Below are 18,561 nucleotides of genomic sequence, written 5' to 3'. Positions count from 1 at the left end.
AATTATTTACTATTTTAAAAGTTCAGAACTTTAATGTACAAGTAAAAAAAAATACAAGCATTCACTGCATACGTTAAGATTTCAAAAACCTTATATAATGTAACTAAGTGCAGTAAAAATGTAAATGATATAATGTTTGATTTTTATAATTGAACAAGTGTTTTTAATACAAGTTCACCTGCTTCTGATAACTAATACTGAGATATTATATCTAGTTGAGTGTCAATTCACACAAATGTTTTTGCGTGTGATGGCTTTGTAAAACATACAATGTTTTGAAATGTTGGCCATTCTTTTGGATGTCTCAATCAAATTCATTGCAACATGGCATCTGAAGCATTGTTACTGATACACTGACACAGATCTGGGAGCTTACAAATCTACCACAGAACACAAAAAGTAGCCATTGGTATTTGAGCCCATGTAAGACAATGAAGGCATCATCTTCAGAGAACCAGCCATCGGGTCCAGAAAGGAGTATTGTCTATGGCAGACAGGAAGCGGGACCTCAAAGGTAGAGAAGAGTTTATATAGCACTTTAGAATCTGTTTCTATAAGAAACCTGATATTCCCTACACGTCTTACAAAGATCAAAGACGGTTTCACAGCCTTTATCAGGCAAGGCTCAGAAAAGAGAAGAGACTGGAGTTATTCAAAAGCTGAGATGGAAAGCACAATTTGCTGAAACACGTCTTTTTGTACCATCTCCTAGAACTCCTGCAAGACTCCATCTCCTGTTGCTTGCCAGAGAATCCTACATCAGAACAACCACCTGCTCCACTGCCAGCTTCAGTTCTGTGTGTCCTCCTTTTCTGCCCAGCACTCAGATCACTTGTTTGCTTCAGGAAAGATGGTGGTTGTAATCTTTTGCACAATTGTCAAATTCAAAATATTTAACAAGCACCATTTTGGTGGGGGGGTTGTCATCAAGTCACAGCTGACTTATGGAAACCTCATTGGGTTTTCAAGGCAAGAGACATTCAGAAGTGGTTTACCAATGCCTGCCCCCGCATCACGCCCCTGGTATTCCTTGGTGCTCTCCCATCCAAATACTAGCCAGGGTCAGGGCTGAGAGTGTGTGACTGGCCCGAGGTCACTCAGCAGGTTTCCATGGCACAAGTAGAGATTTACACCTGCGTTTCCGAGATCTTATAGGAGCCAGTGTGGTGAAGTAGTTTAGAGCAGAGGACTCTAATTTGGAGGACTGGGTTCGATTCCCCACTCCTCCACATGAAGCCTACTGGTTACCTTAGGCCAGTCACAGTTCTCTCAGCCCAGCCAAAGGTAGGCAATGGCAAACCACCTCTGAATTTCTCTTGCCTTGAAAACCCTACGGGGTCACCGTGAGTCAGCTGTAACTAGACGGCACTTTTCACACATACTTCCCGGATCCTAGCCCAACACCTTAGAATATATTTGCTTGCTGCAATTATTGCAATGAGCAGGCAGCTTGTTCTTCTTTTCTAAGAACCAGCTGTGCTCTTCTACTAGTTGCACCAGCCATCTTGACTCTCTAGAAAAAGGAGGATCAAAATGTTTAATTAATTAATTGAATAAAACCAAACAGTTCTGCAAAAGCAGATTGCTTTGGCTAGAAGGCAGGATTCTTGAGTGGCTGGACAGAGCTGTAGAAAGTACAAGAGACTTGTGGCAAGTGGAATGAGGCACACTTAGACAACGTCAAGTCGGAAAATTCTAACAAAGGCACAGAATTTCAATGTTTGGAAGCAGTGTACATCTGATCATCAGATACTGAGGGAAGGATAGGGATATCACCATCATGCTCTGCATCTGGGCTCCCTATATGTGTGTGTGTGTGTGTAAAGTGCCCTCAAGTCATAGCCGACTTATGGCGACCCCTTTGGGGGTTTTCATGGCAAGAGACTAACAGAGGTGGTTTGCCAGTGCCTTCCTCTGCACAGCAACCTTGGTATTCCTTGGCGGTCTCCCATCCAAATACTAACCAGGGCTGACCCTGCTTAGCTTCTGAGATCTGATGAGATCAGGCTAGCCTGGGCCATCCAGGTCAGGGCGGGCTCCCTATATGCAGCTGACTAAATTGGCCTGGGTCTGATCCAGCAAGACATGTTGTTCATAAGCAAAAGAGTATATTCAGGATAATGTAACAAAGACAAGTTATACACTAACTGTGGTTAGATCCTGAGGATAGATTCTTGCTTTGTACATTTAAAACACATTGGTGGATCCAGGGGTCTGATTCTTTTTTCTTAAAGGATAAATCATGCAAGCTTGAAGCCAGTCCTCCTCTGCTTTTAGATGATAATACCAAGGATAGTTGTCCTAAACCTCATTGCTAACTGAGCTCATACAGAGGTCTAAATGACCAAACTGGCATCACACAAACTGAGCAAGGATTAGTAGTACATCAATGAGTCTACATTTCCACCAGAAATGTAAATCCAATTCCAGTTCTGGTGTATGTCATACAATCACCTCCATACACAGTGACAGCCATCATAAGCAGAAGGTCTTTTGTGAATTGGCTCTGTGTTGGTATATCCAGTAAAGAACTCAGTCAAAAGATAGCTCATGGCATTGTAGAAGTTAAGAGTTCAACATGTGTTACATGCAGCATATTTTAATGCAAAACCATTAGCAAAATCAACAGAGAATATTCAGGCCCTTTTTAAAAATTCTATTATTTATTGTACATAAAATAAACACACCTCTAGAAGCAATTGAGCTTAGATGGAAAACTGAAGCTTCAAAAACATGTGCATATAAATCAGTCTGTATATTATATGTTGTACATTACATCATATTATTTAAAAAGAGAATTCTTAATATTGGCACTTACCATAAGCCTGAAGGTGTGGGTAGCATTTCCCCAGGCTGAAAACTTCTGCCTTTATAATAACATCGGCAGCTAGACCTGATAAAACAAAACTGGTGAATTTAGACATATGAGTTATAGAAAAGAACATGGTACAAAGCTTTTATTATATAGTTTTAAATTACCATCTTTATCACTAACATTTAAAGTATGGCTTTCACCTTAGACAAGACCTGCGGCATCATTTTAAATTTCTGTATATTTTGTTTCCAAGTGTAGTAACCTTAGAAAAATGAAGTTTTCCTCTGTTCATAGGGAGATATACACTAAGCAGTTACGTATTGATTTCCCTAGCAGTGCTGGAGTTAACTATTATTTGCTTACATTCCTGACAATCTGTCAGCCCTTTCAATAACATAAAATGAAGAACTGATACAACTCTGAGACAGAATCACCCAAGGGAACAAGGCACAGTGAGCTGGCCAGTCTCGGGCATGAGATTCTGGCTTACTTTCAAAAAATGGCAAATTGGCATATATTTAACTAGATCTCAAACACAGCAGAGGAGGTATATTTGGGTTTGTTTGGGGTTTTTTGCCTCCGATTCTAAAATATGAGTGGCCTAAATTTTTAACCCAAAAATATTTCCTTTGGAAATCCTCAAGGAATAAGGTTTAATCATACTCAGAATGTAACTGAGTACCATTTTGAGCAAATACTTTGTCCGATGTCAGGTTTTCTGCTGATGCTGGGGAAAGGAAGAATGTTGCTTGCTGAAGCTCACTAACTTGAATACCCAGAACAGACACTTTTATTAGGACCCTTTTAGGACTATTAGGACACTTTTGGCCCACCTTTCTTCAACAAAGAGCTCAAGGTGGGTAGATGCAACTGATCTCTGATCGTGGCATCCTGTGATCTCACAGTGATTTAGCTTACATCTGTAGATGGCTGGTATGCTTTGGTCCTGCTTTGCGATAAAGGGGGTATCTTCCCTTTCTAACACCAATTAAAACAAACAAAGAAACATTTCCTGAATATTATTTATTACAACATTGTAAAGGCTTACATTGGCACACAGAAGTTGATAGATGCTTCAAAGTATTTCCCCTCTGGGCAATTACACCCTTCTGCACAGTCATGATCACAAACATCCAAAGAAGACAAGGAAGAACAGGAGCGCTCACAGAAGGAAGAGCACTGGTCGTACTGCATACCACTTCTACACACTAATGCTATGGAAAAACAGCACATTGTTAACCTATCAGAAATAAAATACAGGCACATATACTGAGATGCATTGTTACCGTTTAACAAAACACAGATCATAACCTTTCTATATATCAACTTTTAAAAAGCCAAAGTAATTCTAATTAACAGTTATGTACCTTAATATTTGAGATTTAAAGTTACTTTTTACGAAGTGCCTGTCTTTTTGAAACTTTGCTCAAAATACTTCTAGTCGATGAGGGCCACACTAAATTTTACAACTGAAGAAAGCTGAGCAGAATTTGCTCTACCGCCAGGGATCCCCCTATAAAACTGTAGATGTGTGTGTTTATGTGAATGAGATTTAAAATGCAGCATGACTGGGCAAAAAGGAAGAACTGACCTCTTCTCCCTCTGCTTTGCATTTTCCTCCCCCAAATAAATATTTTCAAAAATCTGTTTTATCTCACTAGGGCTCCAAAAGTAGGACTGAGACTGGGAGAAAAAATAGCTTAAAATCAGTGGTGAAAGAGGTCAGTTACTCCTTTCTGTCTGCCATTGCTGCACTTTAAATACGGTAATCTCCATTCCCTTGGTAGGATCTAGGCTGAATCTTGTTATCATATCTATTTATGCCCTGAACTGGTGAAGAAAAAAAAATCCCTTATCTCATCTATATAATAAAAACAAATAATAATAAGGAAATGTAAGAGAGGAATAATAGGAAGAAATAAGTAAGAAAATAAGTCAGGAGATCTCCACCTTTAGTCAATTTCTCCCTTCAACGAGGTAATGGGAGATGCATGTAAAAGGGCACGTATCTTTACTTTTCTTTAAAATGTGTCTGTGGGGGGGGGGCATTTTTTGATAGTGCATCAGTGCTATGTTACTGGGGTGAGGGAGGGTTAATCCTTTCTCTCCCTGCTATTTCATGGACAGATAAGACCTTCACCTGAGCTGCTATTAGCCCTGGTGGTGGGAGGAAAGATAGGGAGGACCTAGCAGCATCCAGATACAGCAGGGGAGGGGTGTCAAATGAACGGATGCAAAGTGAGACAATAATTCTTTTCTTCCAGATAACATTTTTTCTCCTTTTCCTATAACAGAGAACTGTGGCCTGATGCAAAATATCATTTTACACTACACTAATAATGTTAAACAATGAAAAGAAGCATCCTATTTCTGAATTTTAAAAATGAAGGAAAGGTGAAGATAATTTTTAAAAGAAGCTTGTCTCTTCTGGGCTTTAGAAGATGGGGTCTTTTTGTCTTACTTCTAAACTTTACCTGAGCACCAATGTGATAGGCACTGCACAGAAAATAGATCATGGTCCTTGATCTAGACAGCTTATGACAGACAATACACGGATCATAAAGGAAGCTGTTTGCATGCCTTTTGTATCCTGCTTCCTGAATACAAAAAAGTTAAGCAGTCCAAAATTATCTAAGAACTGTGGTTAGTATCATGAAAAATCTATAAGATGAAAGAATCATTGTAGTCTCGGTTTTGTTTCCCTCATAACAACCTGTTTAGCTCCCTGATGGATTTCACTGACTGCTTCCACACAGAGCTTTTGACCCACACTCCCCATCCAAATGGCCAGTGGTTCTTACCTGGGCTTCTGTACAACACTGTCCTGCATTTGCCCACCTTCTAGGTTTTCCCTGGCTTTGCTACTGGTTTCCCAACATGTGCTTTGGTGTGACCTTTCTGGGAAGATCATACCCAAAATTGTTTGGGAAAAATGTGGATGGGAAGGTGAGGATTTCTAAAACTCCCCACACACTGCACCATTTCCCCTGGTGCCTGCTAATTCTCCTCACACACACACCTGACTATAGTGATGTTCCTACTACCAACTAAAAAACAAACAGCAAAAAGCCTGTGGAGGGGGAAATGGTGGGCATGAGGGGAGAGATGAGGGTATACACACACTCCCATGCATAAGCTCCATTGCCACTGTGAATGCCTCTGCAGAAGAAACCACCATTATCCTGGCCTGGAAACTGAGGTTAAGAAGAGCATCTGAATTTAGTTAGGGAATCTCTAGCAGAATGGGGTTTGAAATGCAAGTTCTCAAAATCAATTAGTACTGAGCCACGCTATCTAATTTTCTCCCTCTGCCAGGTATGCAAACAAGCAAACCAGCGGTTCTTGTAGGTTATCTGGGCTGTGTGACCGTGGTCTTGGTATTTTTTTTCCTGACGTTTCGCCAGCAGCTGTGGCAGGCATCTTCAGAGGAGTAACATTGAATGACAGTGTCTCTCAGTGTCAAGTGTGTAGGAAGAGTAATATATAGTCAGAAAGGGGGGGGTTGAGCTGAATCATTGTCCTGCAAAAAGTATCAAAGGTAATGTGCTAATCATTGTCCTGTAAGTATCAAGATAATGTGCTAATGAGGGTGTGGTATGTTAATATGGAACCATTGTATCCTGAAGTGATCTGTTAATGTGTGAATTCAGGATACAATGGTTTAACTTTAGGCAAAAAACAAAACATAGCATTTCAAATGGTTCAAACTGTTTAAGGCATATTAGGATAAAACAGGTGAGACACTAAGAAATCTATTCTCAGATATTTCAGCATCTTTTAAAACTCATCTCCAGATGTATAAAGTCCATCCCCAATTCACATTAAGTTTCAAAGAAAAAAAAGATGAGTACAAGGTGTTGAAAGAAAGGAGTTGGATCCGTTGTTTTGCCTTCCAGGTTTAAAGCAACATGTGAGAGGGTCAGTTTTGATAGGTAAAACCATGCAAGGGTAGAAGCGTTAAACCTCCTCTCCCTTCACAGGTGGCCCAATCTGAACAGTGGTCTTGCATGGCTAAAACATTGCTGTAAAAGATGCTGGGAAGATCTAGTTATGGCTCTTTCTCCCCAGTAAACACAGAGCTACGTGGATTTGGTTTGCAATATCTTAAATCACTTGTCTCATAGTCAACAAACAGATGTCACTAGCTCAGACAGTAATTTCTGAATGAATGCCCAGGTCCAGTCTAGTATCTTAATGCCTTAATCCAGGAGGACAAGTTTTTAGACATCAAAGAACAGGTCAGAACTGCATTATGTTCAGCATGAGGATTACTAGAGTGAGCAGACTTGGAAACAAGGTCTTAGTTTGTTCTGAAGGCAGCACACATTCCAACAGAACTTCAGTTTTTTATAACCATGTTTGTTTTCCACACTCAATAACTCACCACAGTACGAGACGTGAGATCTGAAGTCAACAATAATTCCATGCTTGCGACATACATAGGCGTAGTGTGCAAGCGCATTGCACAAACAAGAGCTCCCACATTTACAAGCATCAAAGCGGCACAGTTGGTAGTACAATTCTGGACTGATGTAGGCATGACATGGAGCAAAGAGGTCTTGATTGATTACATCACACTGGGCTGCATAACCAACTAAATAAAAAACAAATATTTAGCTTTTTATGTTAACAGAGCACTCAAAGAGCAAAACATAATAATTCACACCACTCCAAAGTAACAGTTCAGTAAAACATAATGCAAGTAAAGGTCGGATACAATCCTCACCCTACTGTTCTAAATAGGCATAACCCCCCCCCTCTTAAATTAAGAGTAAATGGTCATAGAAATAAATGGGATTTAAGCAAACAAGAAAGACATTTGATTTTAATTTTAAAATATTGCTTTTTCTAGAACATATTTAACATCCCCAAAAATAAAGCTGAAAAACCACAACAATAATGTGATCTAATGCAATTATGATAAATCGATACCAAAATCCCAAAAAGTAAAGTGCACCATTCTGTTGGTTAATGTTACAAGGATCGACCACAGGGACGTTGACGGGCACATGGCATGCTGAAGAAACCTTCCATGCGTTGGCGTGAAGCTGCGGAGTTCCTTCAATCATTCTTGCTGGAGAACTGAGGGGGGGAAAGAGCACAATAATGCAGGAGAAGCAGATTGCCCAAAAGAAAACATCCATGATGTGGAATACTGAACAGCACTGTCCATTTACTCCAACATCTCCTAAAGTTGCCTACATTGATGCCTGGCTCAGTGATTTGTACTGAACTAGTACGGTGGGAAATTGGATCCACAAAAAGTATCCATTCTGTGCAGAGCTTCACATCATGCTGCACAGTTATAGAAAACAAATGTGCTGAAACAGTACATCAAACCGCTGAGAACTGTATTTCCTGCTCGTGCCTATGGGTGAGGATGGTTTTTGCACATTTCCCTTTGAAGGGAGGGAATATAAGCATGAGATGGCAGGTGTCTGAGGCCTACCTTCAGCAGTAAACCTGGAGCCTATAATGGACAATTTCATCTTTGGATCCTAGGCTTTCACCAGCATCCCCAGCCCCTTATTATGCAAGGCAGTGTGGGATTAGCTGACTGCTAAGGAAGCAAACAGGAATTTTTTATTGACTCATGACTAGGGTTGCCAACCTCCAGGTACTAGCTGGAGATCTCCTGCTATTACAACTGATCTCCAGCTGACAGAGATCAGTTCCCCTGGAGAAAATGGCCGCTTTGGCAATTGGACTCTATGGCATTGAAGTCCCTCCCCTCCCCAAGCCCCGCCCTCCTCAGGCTCTGCCCAAAAAAACCTCCCGCCGGTGGCGAAGAGGGACCTGGCAGCTCTGCTCATGACTGACTGGACTTCCTTTTTCACTGCTCTTATGGAAAGATGTTATTTGCTTGGTGATCAATGTGGCTGATAAGGCTCTAACTAGGTGTTACAGCTGGGAGGATCAATGTGCATTAGGAGCAGAGAGTGTAGAGTTTAACGGTAAGCACCCTGAGACACCCATTAGATGAAAAGAGGTTTTCTTAAACCAACCTGTTACGGCTATTTGGCTTGAGAGTATGAATACTTTCCTGGGACAGAACAGCATCATTGAACTCTAAGGCCAACCAACGGGTGGGGGGACACAGCATGTTGCACAGATCCTCTCAGCACATATGTTGATGTGCAGGCAGTGAAAGGCAAAGCACTGACGGAATCCATGCTAAGTTTCATCCAGGGGGTAATTGCCTGGAGCCCAAAACCACAGGAGATTTAATCTCCAGAAAAACAATTTTAAGGATGCCTGCACTGAGAATGGCAATTAATTTATTAATTAGGCTTTTGTTGCTGGTGATCACCTGTTAATGGACTTTAGTTTATTATAACATATGTGCATTTTCATTTCAGGGTCTATAAGCAACCCTCCTTCCCACCCTTACTTTATGGGTGATGTAAAACTGAGCATATTTACTAGATGCATAGTATACATATATACTAGATACATGCTAGAAAAGCATGTAAAATGTTGGCTCCCAGCCTGTGGTAGTAAAGTTATGTGTATCTGTTGCCATGCACAAGAGTTAGGTTTTGACATGGCAATGCAAATTACTCAAAAGCAGCATTTGCCAAAGCATGTCAAGCACTGAATCTTGCACATGAAATGTATGACTGGTTTCTTGCTGGCTGGTATTCACACAGACTTTTCCCATAGCAATCACAGGTATGTGCATAGGCTATCCATTTTAAGACTGTAAATAGCTCTACTGTTTTTCTGCCTTATGAAGATAAACATTGAAAGCGTTGACTTGAAATGGGAGCAATTTCAAAAGGAGCCTAACACTTTAACAATTTTAAGGTCAGCCAAATAGATGTAACCTTAGATAATTTTTGTATTAGCAAAGGAGTCCAAATCTGGAGGGAGACTTACAGACTAACATTCTTAGCACAACAGGATATATAACTTTGTTTGAAGGCACAAGTTTAACACATTTGATCCCTTTAAAGGGCTTGAGATTCATTTAAATAATGGAAGACCTCTTCCCATGTTCCTTTTGATATACAGGATCATCTGAGAGCATCTTCTTGATAACGACCTCCGTGGATTTATGGCAAAAGGACACACAAAGCTTACTTAGTGGTTGTTTTTTTAACTATGGAATGCAGAAAGCTAGCCAAATTAGAGACTGAGCATTTCCCCACAACAGCTATACAATCTTATTGTTTGGGCTGGATGAATTAATAACTGAGGTTAAATTGATAAGGGTACAGCAGTGATGCATCGTGTGGTGCCCGTGGTACCCACTGATGTCTTCCTGGTTCTCAAAGCAAACAGCCAGTCTTGTCTATCCTGCACTTCGCAGGAGCAGGAGTTGCTTTGGGTCTGCAGGGAGCACATGTTGAGAAATAGCTGCCTTCAATTTGGCTTGAAACTCCACCCAATTTTGTAATTGCTGCCATGGCAACCATTTTGCAATTGGTCCTCCTTCCCATGACAGTCATTTTGCAGTGTTGCACATTACCCTTTCTCAATCCCAAAAGTATTCACAGACTCAGCAAGGCTGGGAACAGTACTGAGGTACAGTACAGTATTCTATATTTTAATGTGGTTTTTATGTTCACTATGCTGTGTAAATATATATTCATTAGGCAACCCTTTCTCTATGGGTCGAGTAAAACTCTAAATAAGTGAGAACAATAAATAAATCCATCTTACAGAAAGTCATCTCTCAAATTTCCATTATAAGTTCCACACAGACCCAGAGTTCTTCTCTTCCAGCCAGAACTGAGTTGAATATATATTCTCTCTCCATCTTTAGCAAACTGAATTCTTAAGCCAAACTTAGTTTTCAGTTGCACAAACAATGAAGACAGGTTCCGCACTTCAACATATCCTACACATAACAGGAGAGAAAAAATCCCAAACAAAATCAAAATAATCGCCCAAAGATGTAAGAATGCTTTATTTTCACCCATTTTCATCAAAAAGCTAATGGGATATTCACACAACAGATACCTTTACCCACATATTATTTCATTATACTCAACATATAAAACAGACGTAAATAAACTAATTTTAGTAACATACATTTTTAACAAGAATTTTTCCAATTTATCCTTAAAACAAACAAACATCTCCCAAGAATGATGGTAATTTTATCCAGACCTGCTAAAGCTTCCTTAAATGGGAAAATGGGGGGGGGGGGGTCTGATGCCAAGGAGGGCACTGGTCAATCTAGCCTCAAAATGGTAAACACTTCAGACAGAATATTGATTTCACTGTGGCTAATTTATATATACTATATACCAGAGTTAAGTATGTTTAAACTACATCCCCAGGAAAGTATCTTGACAGTGTGCCTGAAGCATAATACATCAATTAACTGTGAAGAGAATGGTCTTTAAACATGTTTCATTTCATGCCTTTTCTTCCATTCACATTTAGAACTCGAGAGATGTGGGCTATCCATCTATGACAGTTCACATGATGAGTGAAATCTGTATGCTAACTATCCAATGCCAAAGCACAATATATCAATTAACTGTAACTAGAGAGACCTATACAATTTCCTTCATTTCATGCATTTTTCTTTTAGATATAGAATACTAGAGATGTGGGCCAGCTACCTATTCATTTCACATGATGTGACTTCTGTACGCTAATCACTCAATGCTTTTGGCTATATAACTTGGACAATTGTACAACGATTCCAAAACTGAAGAAGAGCTTTGTGAAGCGAGAAACATTAGTTTATCCACATACAAAAAATTAGCTAATTAAAACATGACAAAATCCTCTGTCCTTAAACAAGAATACACACACACCATGCAGGCACGAATGTTTGCATATTTCCCCAGAAAGTTTGGTTACAGTATTCTAACAGAATCTTCTAAAAAACATTTAGAAACAACACGAACCTCAGTGGAAAAAATGTTTTAGTGTCTTACCATTAAAGTTAAATCCCTGGTTGGAAGAACCAAACTGAACTTCACCTCCCCGATTCAGAGTCACTTGCTTGTTTACATCTTCAAGAACTAATGTTATTGACTGAATGCATGCATGGTCAAGATTCTGGATGTGCACAAGGGCAATACCCAAGAGAAGGGAAAAGAGACACATCTTTACTAAACTAGATTACATTCCACTTTGACCATCACATACTAGCAGAAAGAATTCCATTGATTGCCACAGAACTCTAACTGTACAATCCAAATCTTAGGGACAAACTAGACATTCCATGGTTCTCGATGGCAGCTGCTGGGAATTGTTCCCAAGCACTATTAAGGCCCAATCTGAGAAAATGTGGGGAGAAGGAGGTGCAGCCTTCCTCCCCTGACATTTTTCTAATCTGAAATGGCCCCAGGGCATGTTATTTCTCCTGTTGGGGGGCTGCACATGGACTGATATTAAGTTTGGCCCTTAAAAGATGTAGAGCTATTGGAAAAAGCTACTGCACACTATCATATATTTAAAGTTCACTTCAGAGTATAAATGAAGAGCATTTTCTTTTGCCCATGGAATGCAACTGCCTCAGCTGAGGAATTATGTTATTATTCTTCCAGAAATGGGAAAAAAGACTTCATACATAGCAAGAGAAAGGGGTTAATGCTGGAGCTAATTCAATATTTTCTGGACTTAGCCACCAGTTGAAATAGCCATCATTAATATTTTAAAGTTCTTGTGAGCTCTCAGATTTATTGTTCCAAGAAATGAGAGAGCTTATAAAATATCAAATAAATATCTCAGTCAGCTTTCAAATGCCTCTTATCTACTTGGCAGTATATCAAACCCCTTCAGTCCTGTCACCAAGAGCATTTATCTGTCTCAGACACCTGCTCAGAGTGTAACCAAATATGTACATGCTTGTATAATCATGCGTGAATGAAAAGCTCTGTCGACTTTATCTCAGTAAAAGGAGCAATTGGTTTTACAAAAGGCAATACTTATAACTGAAATAAAATCTGTTATGATCAGTTAGATATTCAGTACTAAGGAAAATAGTGGTTTTTATTACTAATCCTGCTTAACTACTATATTGGTTCTAACTGCATATTATGTGTAAGGTATTTACTTATCAGCATGAAGGTTTAATTTGAGTGCAATCATACCTGACCACAAGGGGTTTTTTGTAAAGTAATTGTGAATTTGTCTTCCCTAGTGCCTTTTACCAGAATATACTGGCAAATCCCAAGGAAGGTGTAATGGCGTCCATCAAAAGTTGTGAAATGAGAATCACCAATGATTGAACATTCAGCTGAAAACAAAGACAGATAAACAGAACAAACTGCATTTTCAGAGATCCAGATGATGAAGATAAGAGGCAATAAAGTAAATATAAGATCATTTGAATGGAGTGACATGAGCTGATGAATGTGCTCTTTTGACCTTTACCCCACTCCTTGTTCCTATCCCAACAATAGGTCGCCATGACACATCAGAAGCTGCTTTTGAAACTCAGGATAACTTCAAAAGCAGCCTGCAAAGGTGTACAGGGAATCTGCTCATAAGGAAAAAGCTGCCTCCCCAGCCCTTCTGTACACCTAAATGGTACTGCAGCCAGAATCTCTAAAATCATCCTAGAAAATCCTCTTGCCTCATCCATGCACCAATTATGCATAAAAAAGAATCCTCAGGCAGTGGCTAGAGAGGCAGCATGGTGTAGTGGTTAAGAGTGGCAGACTCTGATCTGGAGAACCTGCTTTGATTCCCCACTCTTCCATATGAAACCTGCTGGGTGACCTTGGGCCAATCCCAGTTCTCTCAGAACTCTTTCAGCTATCACAGAGTCAGGCAATGGCAAACCACCTCTGAACATCTCTTGCCTTAAAAATCCTACGTGGTTGCCATAAGTCAGCTGTGACTTGGTAGAACACACACATGCTGTTAGTGGCTACAGAAGACAGTGGTCACAGTTTTGCTGTGTTACCACAAAGAATATGTGGAAAGCTGGTCATCTAGTTAAGTGATAAGAAAATTGTATAATAAAATTATACAGGTTGTATAATAATGATTGACTTGATGAATGGCCACAGGCAATAATGGCTGGCTTCCTGCATTATGTATACCTTCACTGTAGGAAGTTTACTGGGCCACCTCCCATCTAACTCAAAGCCATGAACTTCCCTCTTGTAAAAGCATTTAAGATATTGGTTCTTGTAGGTTATCCGGGCTGTCCTTCAGTGTTACTCCTCTGAAGATGCCTACCACAGCTGCTGGTGAAACGTCAGGAAAGAAAATACCAAGACCATGGTTACACAGCCCGGATAACCTACAAGAACCAATGAACTCTGACCGTGAAAGCCTTCGACAGCATTTAAGATACTTGAACTTTATTTGGAAGCATTGTCAGACTTTTAAAAAATTGGATTGGTCCAGAACTAATCCAGATTAAGTGGTTAAAGGTTTAATATTTGTTGCTATTGGATTTCAATTTACATTTCACATGGTATGTTTTAAAATAATTTTTACCCACCCAGAACCCTTGAGGCAGAAAAAATGAAACATGTTAACAAAGAAAGTGTTATAGACATGCATATCTCATAATAATAAAAATTACCTGGGCAATCATGCTCAGAACAATTCCAAATGCCACCAATACAAATGCTAAAATTACAAAAGCAAAAAAAAAAAAGTTAATCGTATAGCATTTTAGGAGATAAAGACTCTACATTGCACAGTTGCGGTTTCACAATGTAATGTAACCAAGAAAACATCTTAACAAAGGCAACTACAGGCAGACAGACAATAAAAATGAAGGTTACATACCAGTTGCTACATTCTTGCTCAATTTTTGAGCCCACAGGAAAAGCTGTCCCATGATAAACACAAGGGCAATCTGACACAGAAATACAGGTTCCATTGTCCAGTATGAGACCTTATTTATAAAAACAGCACGAATGAAATCACGACACTTGAATATTATAACTTTACTAGCCATTCATTATGTAGCAAAGATACTCCTCAGTGTCATTAAAATAAATTACAGAAGGAAAGATCTAGATTCAAGCCCAACAGCACCTTAGAGACCACCAAGATTTTCAGAGTATAAACTTTTGAGAGTCAAAACACCCTTCTTTAGATCTGACTCTTGATACCCAAAAATCTTGTTGGTCTCCAAGATGTTCCTGGACTTCAATCTAACTGTTCTACTGCAGAACAACATGGCTACCCTCTGAAACTATCTTCATAAGGAATGATGTTAACTATCTATATAGTAAGTGATTTCAGCAGACTTTTCATCAAGCCCTAGTTAAGATGGAATCCTGTTTAGCTTTATCCATGGTTAATGAGTGTATTGCTGTAACCTTTAACTAGTGTTGAGGCCACTGGATTAAGAACACAGGGTTTTTATTTGAGGGAAGAGAGAACCCCGTCCCAAAGCTCATTACCATGGTTTACAGACGGCTTCTATTACATTTGGATTATGTCTGTGATGACACGGGGTGGGAGGAGGCTCATAATATTGTCTTCAAAGTAAAAGAGAGGGGCAGCCAAACAAGTCATGTAAAAACTGGGCACAATGTTGCTTGCGGGAGCTTCTTGCTGTCCATGCAGACAAAAATCTCCATATGGAAGCAGCCTATGCTTCTCTCTAACTAAAATGGGTCATTATATCTGGGCAAATTACAAAATAATCCTTCTAGTTTAAAAAAGCACAGAATAAATGGGGGGGGGACCCGTGACCAGGACTGATAAAATATTTTGACAGTATGTTTTATTCTATGGGTTTGGTAGTATTTCATATGTCCTCCAAGATTTATTGGCTCAGAGCTGCAAAGGATATCTTATGTTATGCCTTTTCTCCATACAACGAACACCACAACAGTAATACACAATTAGGCAAAAGTGGGGAAACAGAAATATTAGGTTAAAACATATATAGAAACATACACACTATATTGCAGTTCCTACTTCCTAATAGCGCAATTATATAAGCACTTATACAGATACAATCTGGAAGTCCACAGAAAGTTCACAAAAAACATGACTAATCCAGAATGTGTCTCAACCATTGAAAGGTCTCTAGTTTTTAGAGTAGCTTTAACACTAAAATATTAATAAAAAGAAGCTTACTTACCATCTGGACAGTAGCATCCATCTAAACAATGGAGGTTACTGCCAAGACAATCCTTGTCAAAAGTGCAGGTTGGTGGACAGCAGCTAATACAATCCCGGTGGATGAAACTATCTTCACACTTTTCAGCTGAAACATACCGTTAAACAAGACTGTAGAACATTGTTTTCATTTTAGTTGATTAAAAAAATAGAAAGCACCTCAACAAAATTTGTATTCAACTTTTAAATTGAAATTATTTTTATTAATAGTAACCTAAATTATTAGCAGTCTAAACTTTGCATACATTTCAAGTTAAAAGTTCTTAAACTAACCTTAAAGGAGGGCCCTCGTGGATTAATCAAAGGGAATATGGAGATGCAGAAACTTAGACTTGTAGGATTCAAGAATAACTCATGGTAAACATCTAATCTCCATTACGTGAGCTGTCCTGGCCAGTAAGGCCTTTTGTGCATTGCTACGGCCACCCCTCTGACAACGTCTGGTCTTTGTTTTGATTATGTATGCCGTTTCCGACCATCAGAGATCGGGGCCTCACTTTCCTCCTGCGTTTCCGCGCATTTTGCCCACGTTTTCAAAATTATAATAAAACAGGTCCCTGAAAATGCGGGCAAAACATGCAGAAACAAGCAGGGAGAGTGAGGCAACCTCTGATGGTCGGAAATGGCATGCATAATCAAAACAAAGACCCGAAGTCATCGGAGGGGCGATGGCGAGGAAACCAGCCATGCATAAAAGGCCTAAGTGACAACTCAGGACATCTGGAAATGGGTCATTGTTTCCCAAAAGATACTCTTTGATATTAAGATGGTTGAACCATCTCTTTTAACACTGATTCATACACCTGCTACTCTTTGGTTGGCCCAATATTAAAATTACGATTGTCATCCAACTTACTACATTCTGGAAAGTCATCTCTCCAATCTCGTACTGGGTAACCTGCATGTGAGCATGATCTAGCATATTCCGTCACAGCTCGGCAGTAAGTCTCATCATTATCCTCTCTGAAAGGGCAAAATTAATCCAGGTATGTTACATCCTGATCTTTTAAACTAACCCAACAGATTTTATGAGAAATGGATAAAAACATACATTCTTATAGCAAGACAGCTTGAAAAGGAAACTCCAGGAAACAGACATAGTTTTATTTGTTTATGATTATTTAAGACATTTCTGTCCTGCACTCTTTACCAAAAGTCCACATGATTGCCTACAACAATTAAAAATAATATAAAACAATAAAAGGATAAAAAAAATGCAGGATAAAATCAGCAACATTAAATTAAGGAAAAATCTGTGCTATAAGAACAAAGCAATACAACTCTAATTATAAATCTAAAGAAGTAATAAATCCCAACACAGTTTCAGAGCAAATATAAATTAGTTGTATTAACATGGTGGTCTTCAAGGTTTCCAGTCCCATTACTCACCTTTAGCCCCCAAGTAACAGCATGGGACCCACTGAATTGCAAGCACATGACAGGAAATAACGTAATATTAGAGTCACGTGACACCAGTAACTTTACAGGAAAAGGAAGAGCCCTGCCTGTCCTGCTAAAAGTGAATCCTCTCTACCACATAACCTCAACTTGTCATGCTCTGCTCCTCTCAGTGTGCATGCAAAGAGTGGCAGGAGATGTGGTGCCCTTGATGCCTGAGCATATGCCCTACCATCTCATCTATATATCTCATAGCAAAAGTGTGGCCCCTCTGCGGATACCAAAATTCGCAGATTGGGAGCACACTAAATGGATCTGCAAACTTTGTGGACTCCTCAGGTTTGCAGAAAAATCTGAATTAAAAAAAAACCACATTGGAGGATTTAAATCCCCCTGAAAAAAACTACCTCCTTTGGTGGGGTTGATGGCAGTCACAGCAGTCCAGGCAGCAGAGGCCAGATACCACACCAGGCTTGCTGGCAATAGAGTCTGGGGGGCAGTCAGGAGATGAAGCGGGTCTGGTGGCAGAGGCCAGGAACAGCACTTTGCTTGCTGGGAACGGAGGTAGTGGTGGGAGCCAGAACTGCAGTGGCCTTGCCGGCAGTGTAGGTCTGGGGGGGGGGGGTGAGGAGACACAGTGGGCCTGGAACAGAGGCCAGACATCACGCCAGGATCACTGGGGAGAGTCAAAGCTGTGCCAGGCTCGCCGGGAATGGAGGCGAAGGGAGTGGGTGGGAGATGCAGCGGAAGCACCAGCAATGGGGGGGGGGGAGCTACAGCTGAGAGGGAGAAGGGTCTCCCCATGACTATCATGGGTTCCCACTCGTGCTTCCAAAAAGTAACAAGAAACCAAAAAAGGAGGCTCTATAGTGGTTCACAGTTAGTGTGGGACTTTGTGCCTTCTTACAATCTTTTCCAGTAGTTTTCAGGGTACACTATAAAGAGATCCAACACTGCTGCATTCAAGAGGTAGCAACTAGGGCTGTTGATTCGGTTCGGCCCGAACTGAAAAACAGCCGAATTTCCCCTTATTCGGTGGTTTTTAGTTCGGGATGAACCGAACTCAAAAATGGCGGGAAACCGGGGAGCTGAATTCAGCGAGTTCGGGAGTTCACGAATAAATCCGGCCAATTCGGGGCGTCAGTAAGCAGCATAACCGTCAGTAAGCAGCATTCTCCTCCCCCGGCCAATCGGTGGCCAAGCTGGGTCTTCTTCTGGCCAATCAGTCAGGATTGGGTACTGGAGGAATCAGCTGATGTGCGACCCGGCCGGGGAGAGAGAGA

At 40.2% G+C, this 18,561-nt stretch overlaps 1 protein-coding gene across 1 annotated transcript in view; it reads right to left on the bottom strand.

The window, feature by feature from the left end:
- Positions 1–18,561, bottom strand: part of OTOGL (otogelin like) — a 118,895-nt gene that overhangs the window by 80,313 nt on the left and 20,021 nt on the right. Inside the window, exons 11-21 of the mRNA XM_056846517.1 lie at positions 16,737–16,843; positions 15,843–15,968; positions 14,531–14,639; positions 14,322–14,368; positions 12,874–13,019; positions 11,713–11,836; positions 10,481–10,658; positions 7,773–7,897; positions 7,200–7,409; positions 3,864–4,029; positions 2,819–2,893 (exon numbers count right to left, since the gene is read on the bottom strand). Of these exons, the coding sequence (XP_056702495.1) occupies positions 2,819–2,893; positions 3,864–4,029; positions 7,200–7,409; positions 7,773–7,897; positions 10,481–10,658; positions 11,713–11,836; positions 12,874–13,019; positions 14,322–14,368; positions 14,531–14,639; positions 15,843–15,968; positions 16,737–16,843 (1,413 nt within the window). The remainder of the gene's footprint in view (positions 1–2,818; positions 2,894–3,863; positions 4,030–7,199; positions 7,410–7,772; positions 7,898–10,480; positions 10,659–11,712; positions 11,837–12,873; positions 13,020–14,321; positions 14,369–14,530; positions 14,640–15,842; positions 15,969–16,736; positions 16,844–18,561) is intronic.

The sequence above is a fragment of the Euleptes europaea genome, chromosome 3 (genome assembly GCF_029931775.1).
Source record: "Euleptes europaea isolate rEulEur1 chromosome 3, rEulEur1.hap1, whole genome shotgun sequence".
In the NCBI taxonomy this organism is placed as follows: domain Eukaryota; kingdom Metazoa; phylum Chordata; class Lepidosauria; order Squamata; family Sphaerodactylidae; genus Euleptes; species Euleptes europaea.
The sequence above is the reverse complement of the archived record's forward strand: the minus strand, read 5'-3'. Positions and strand labels throughout refer to the sequence as shown.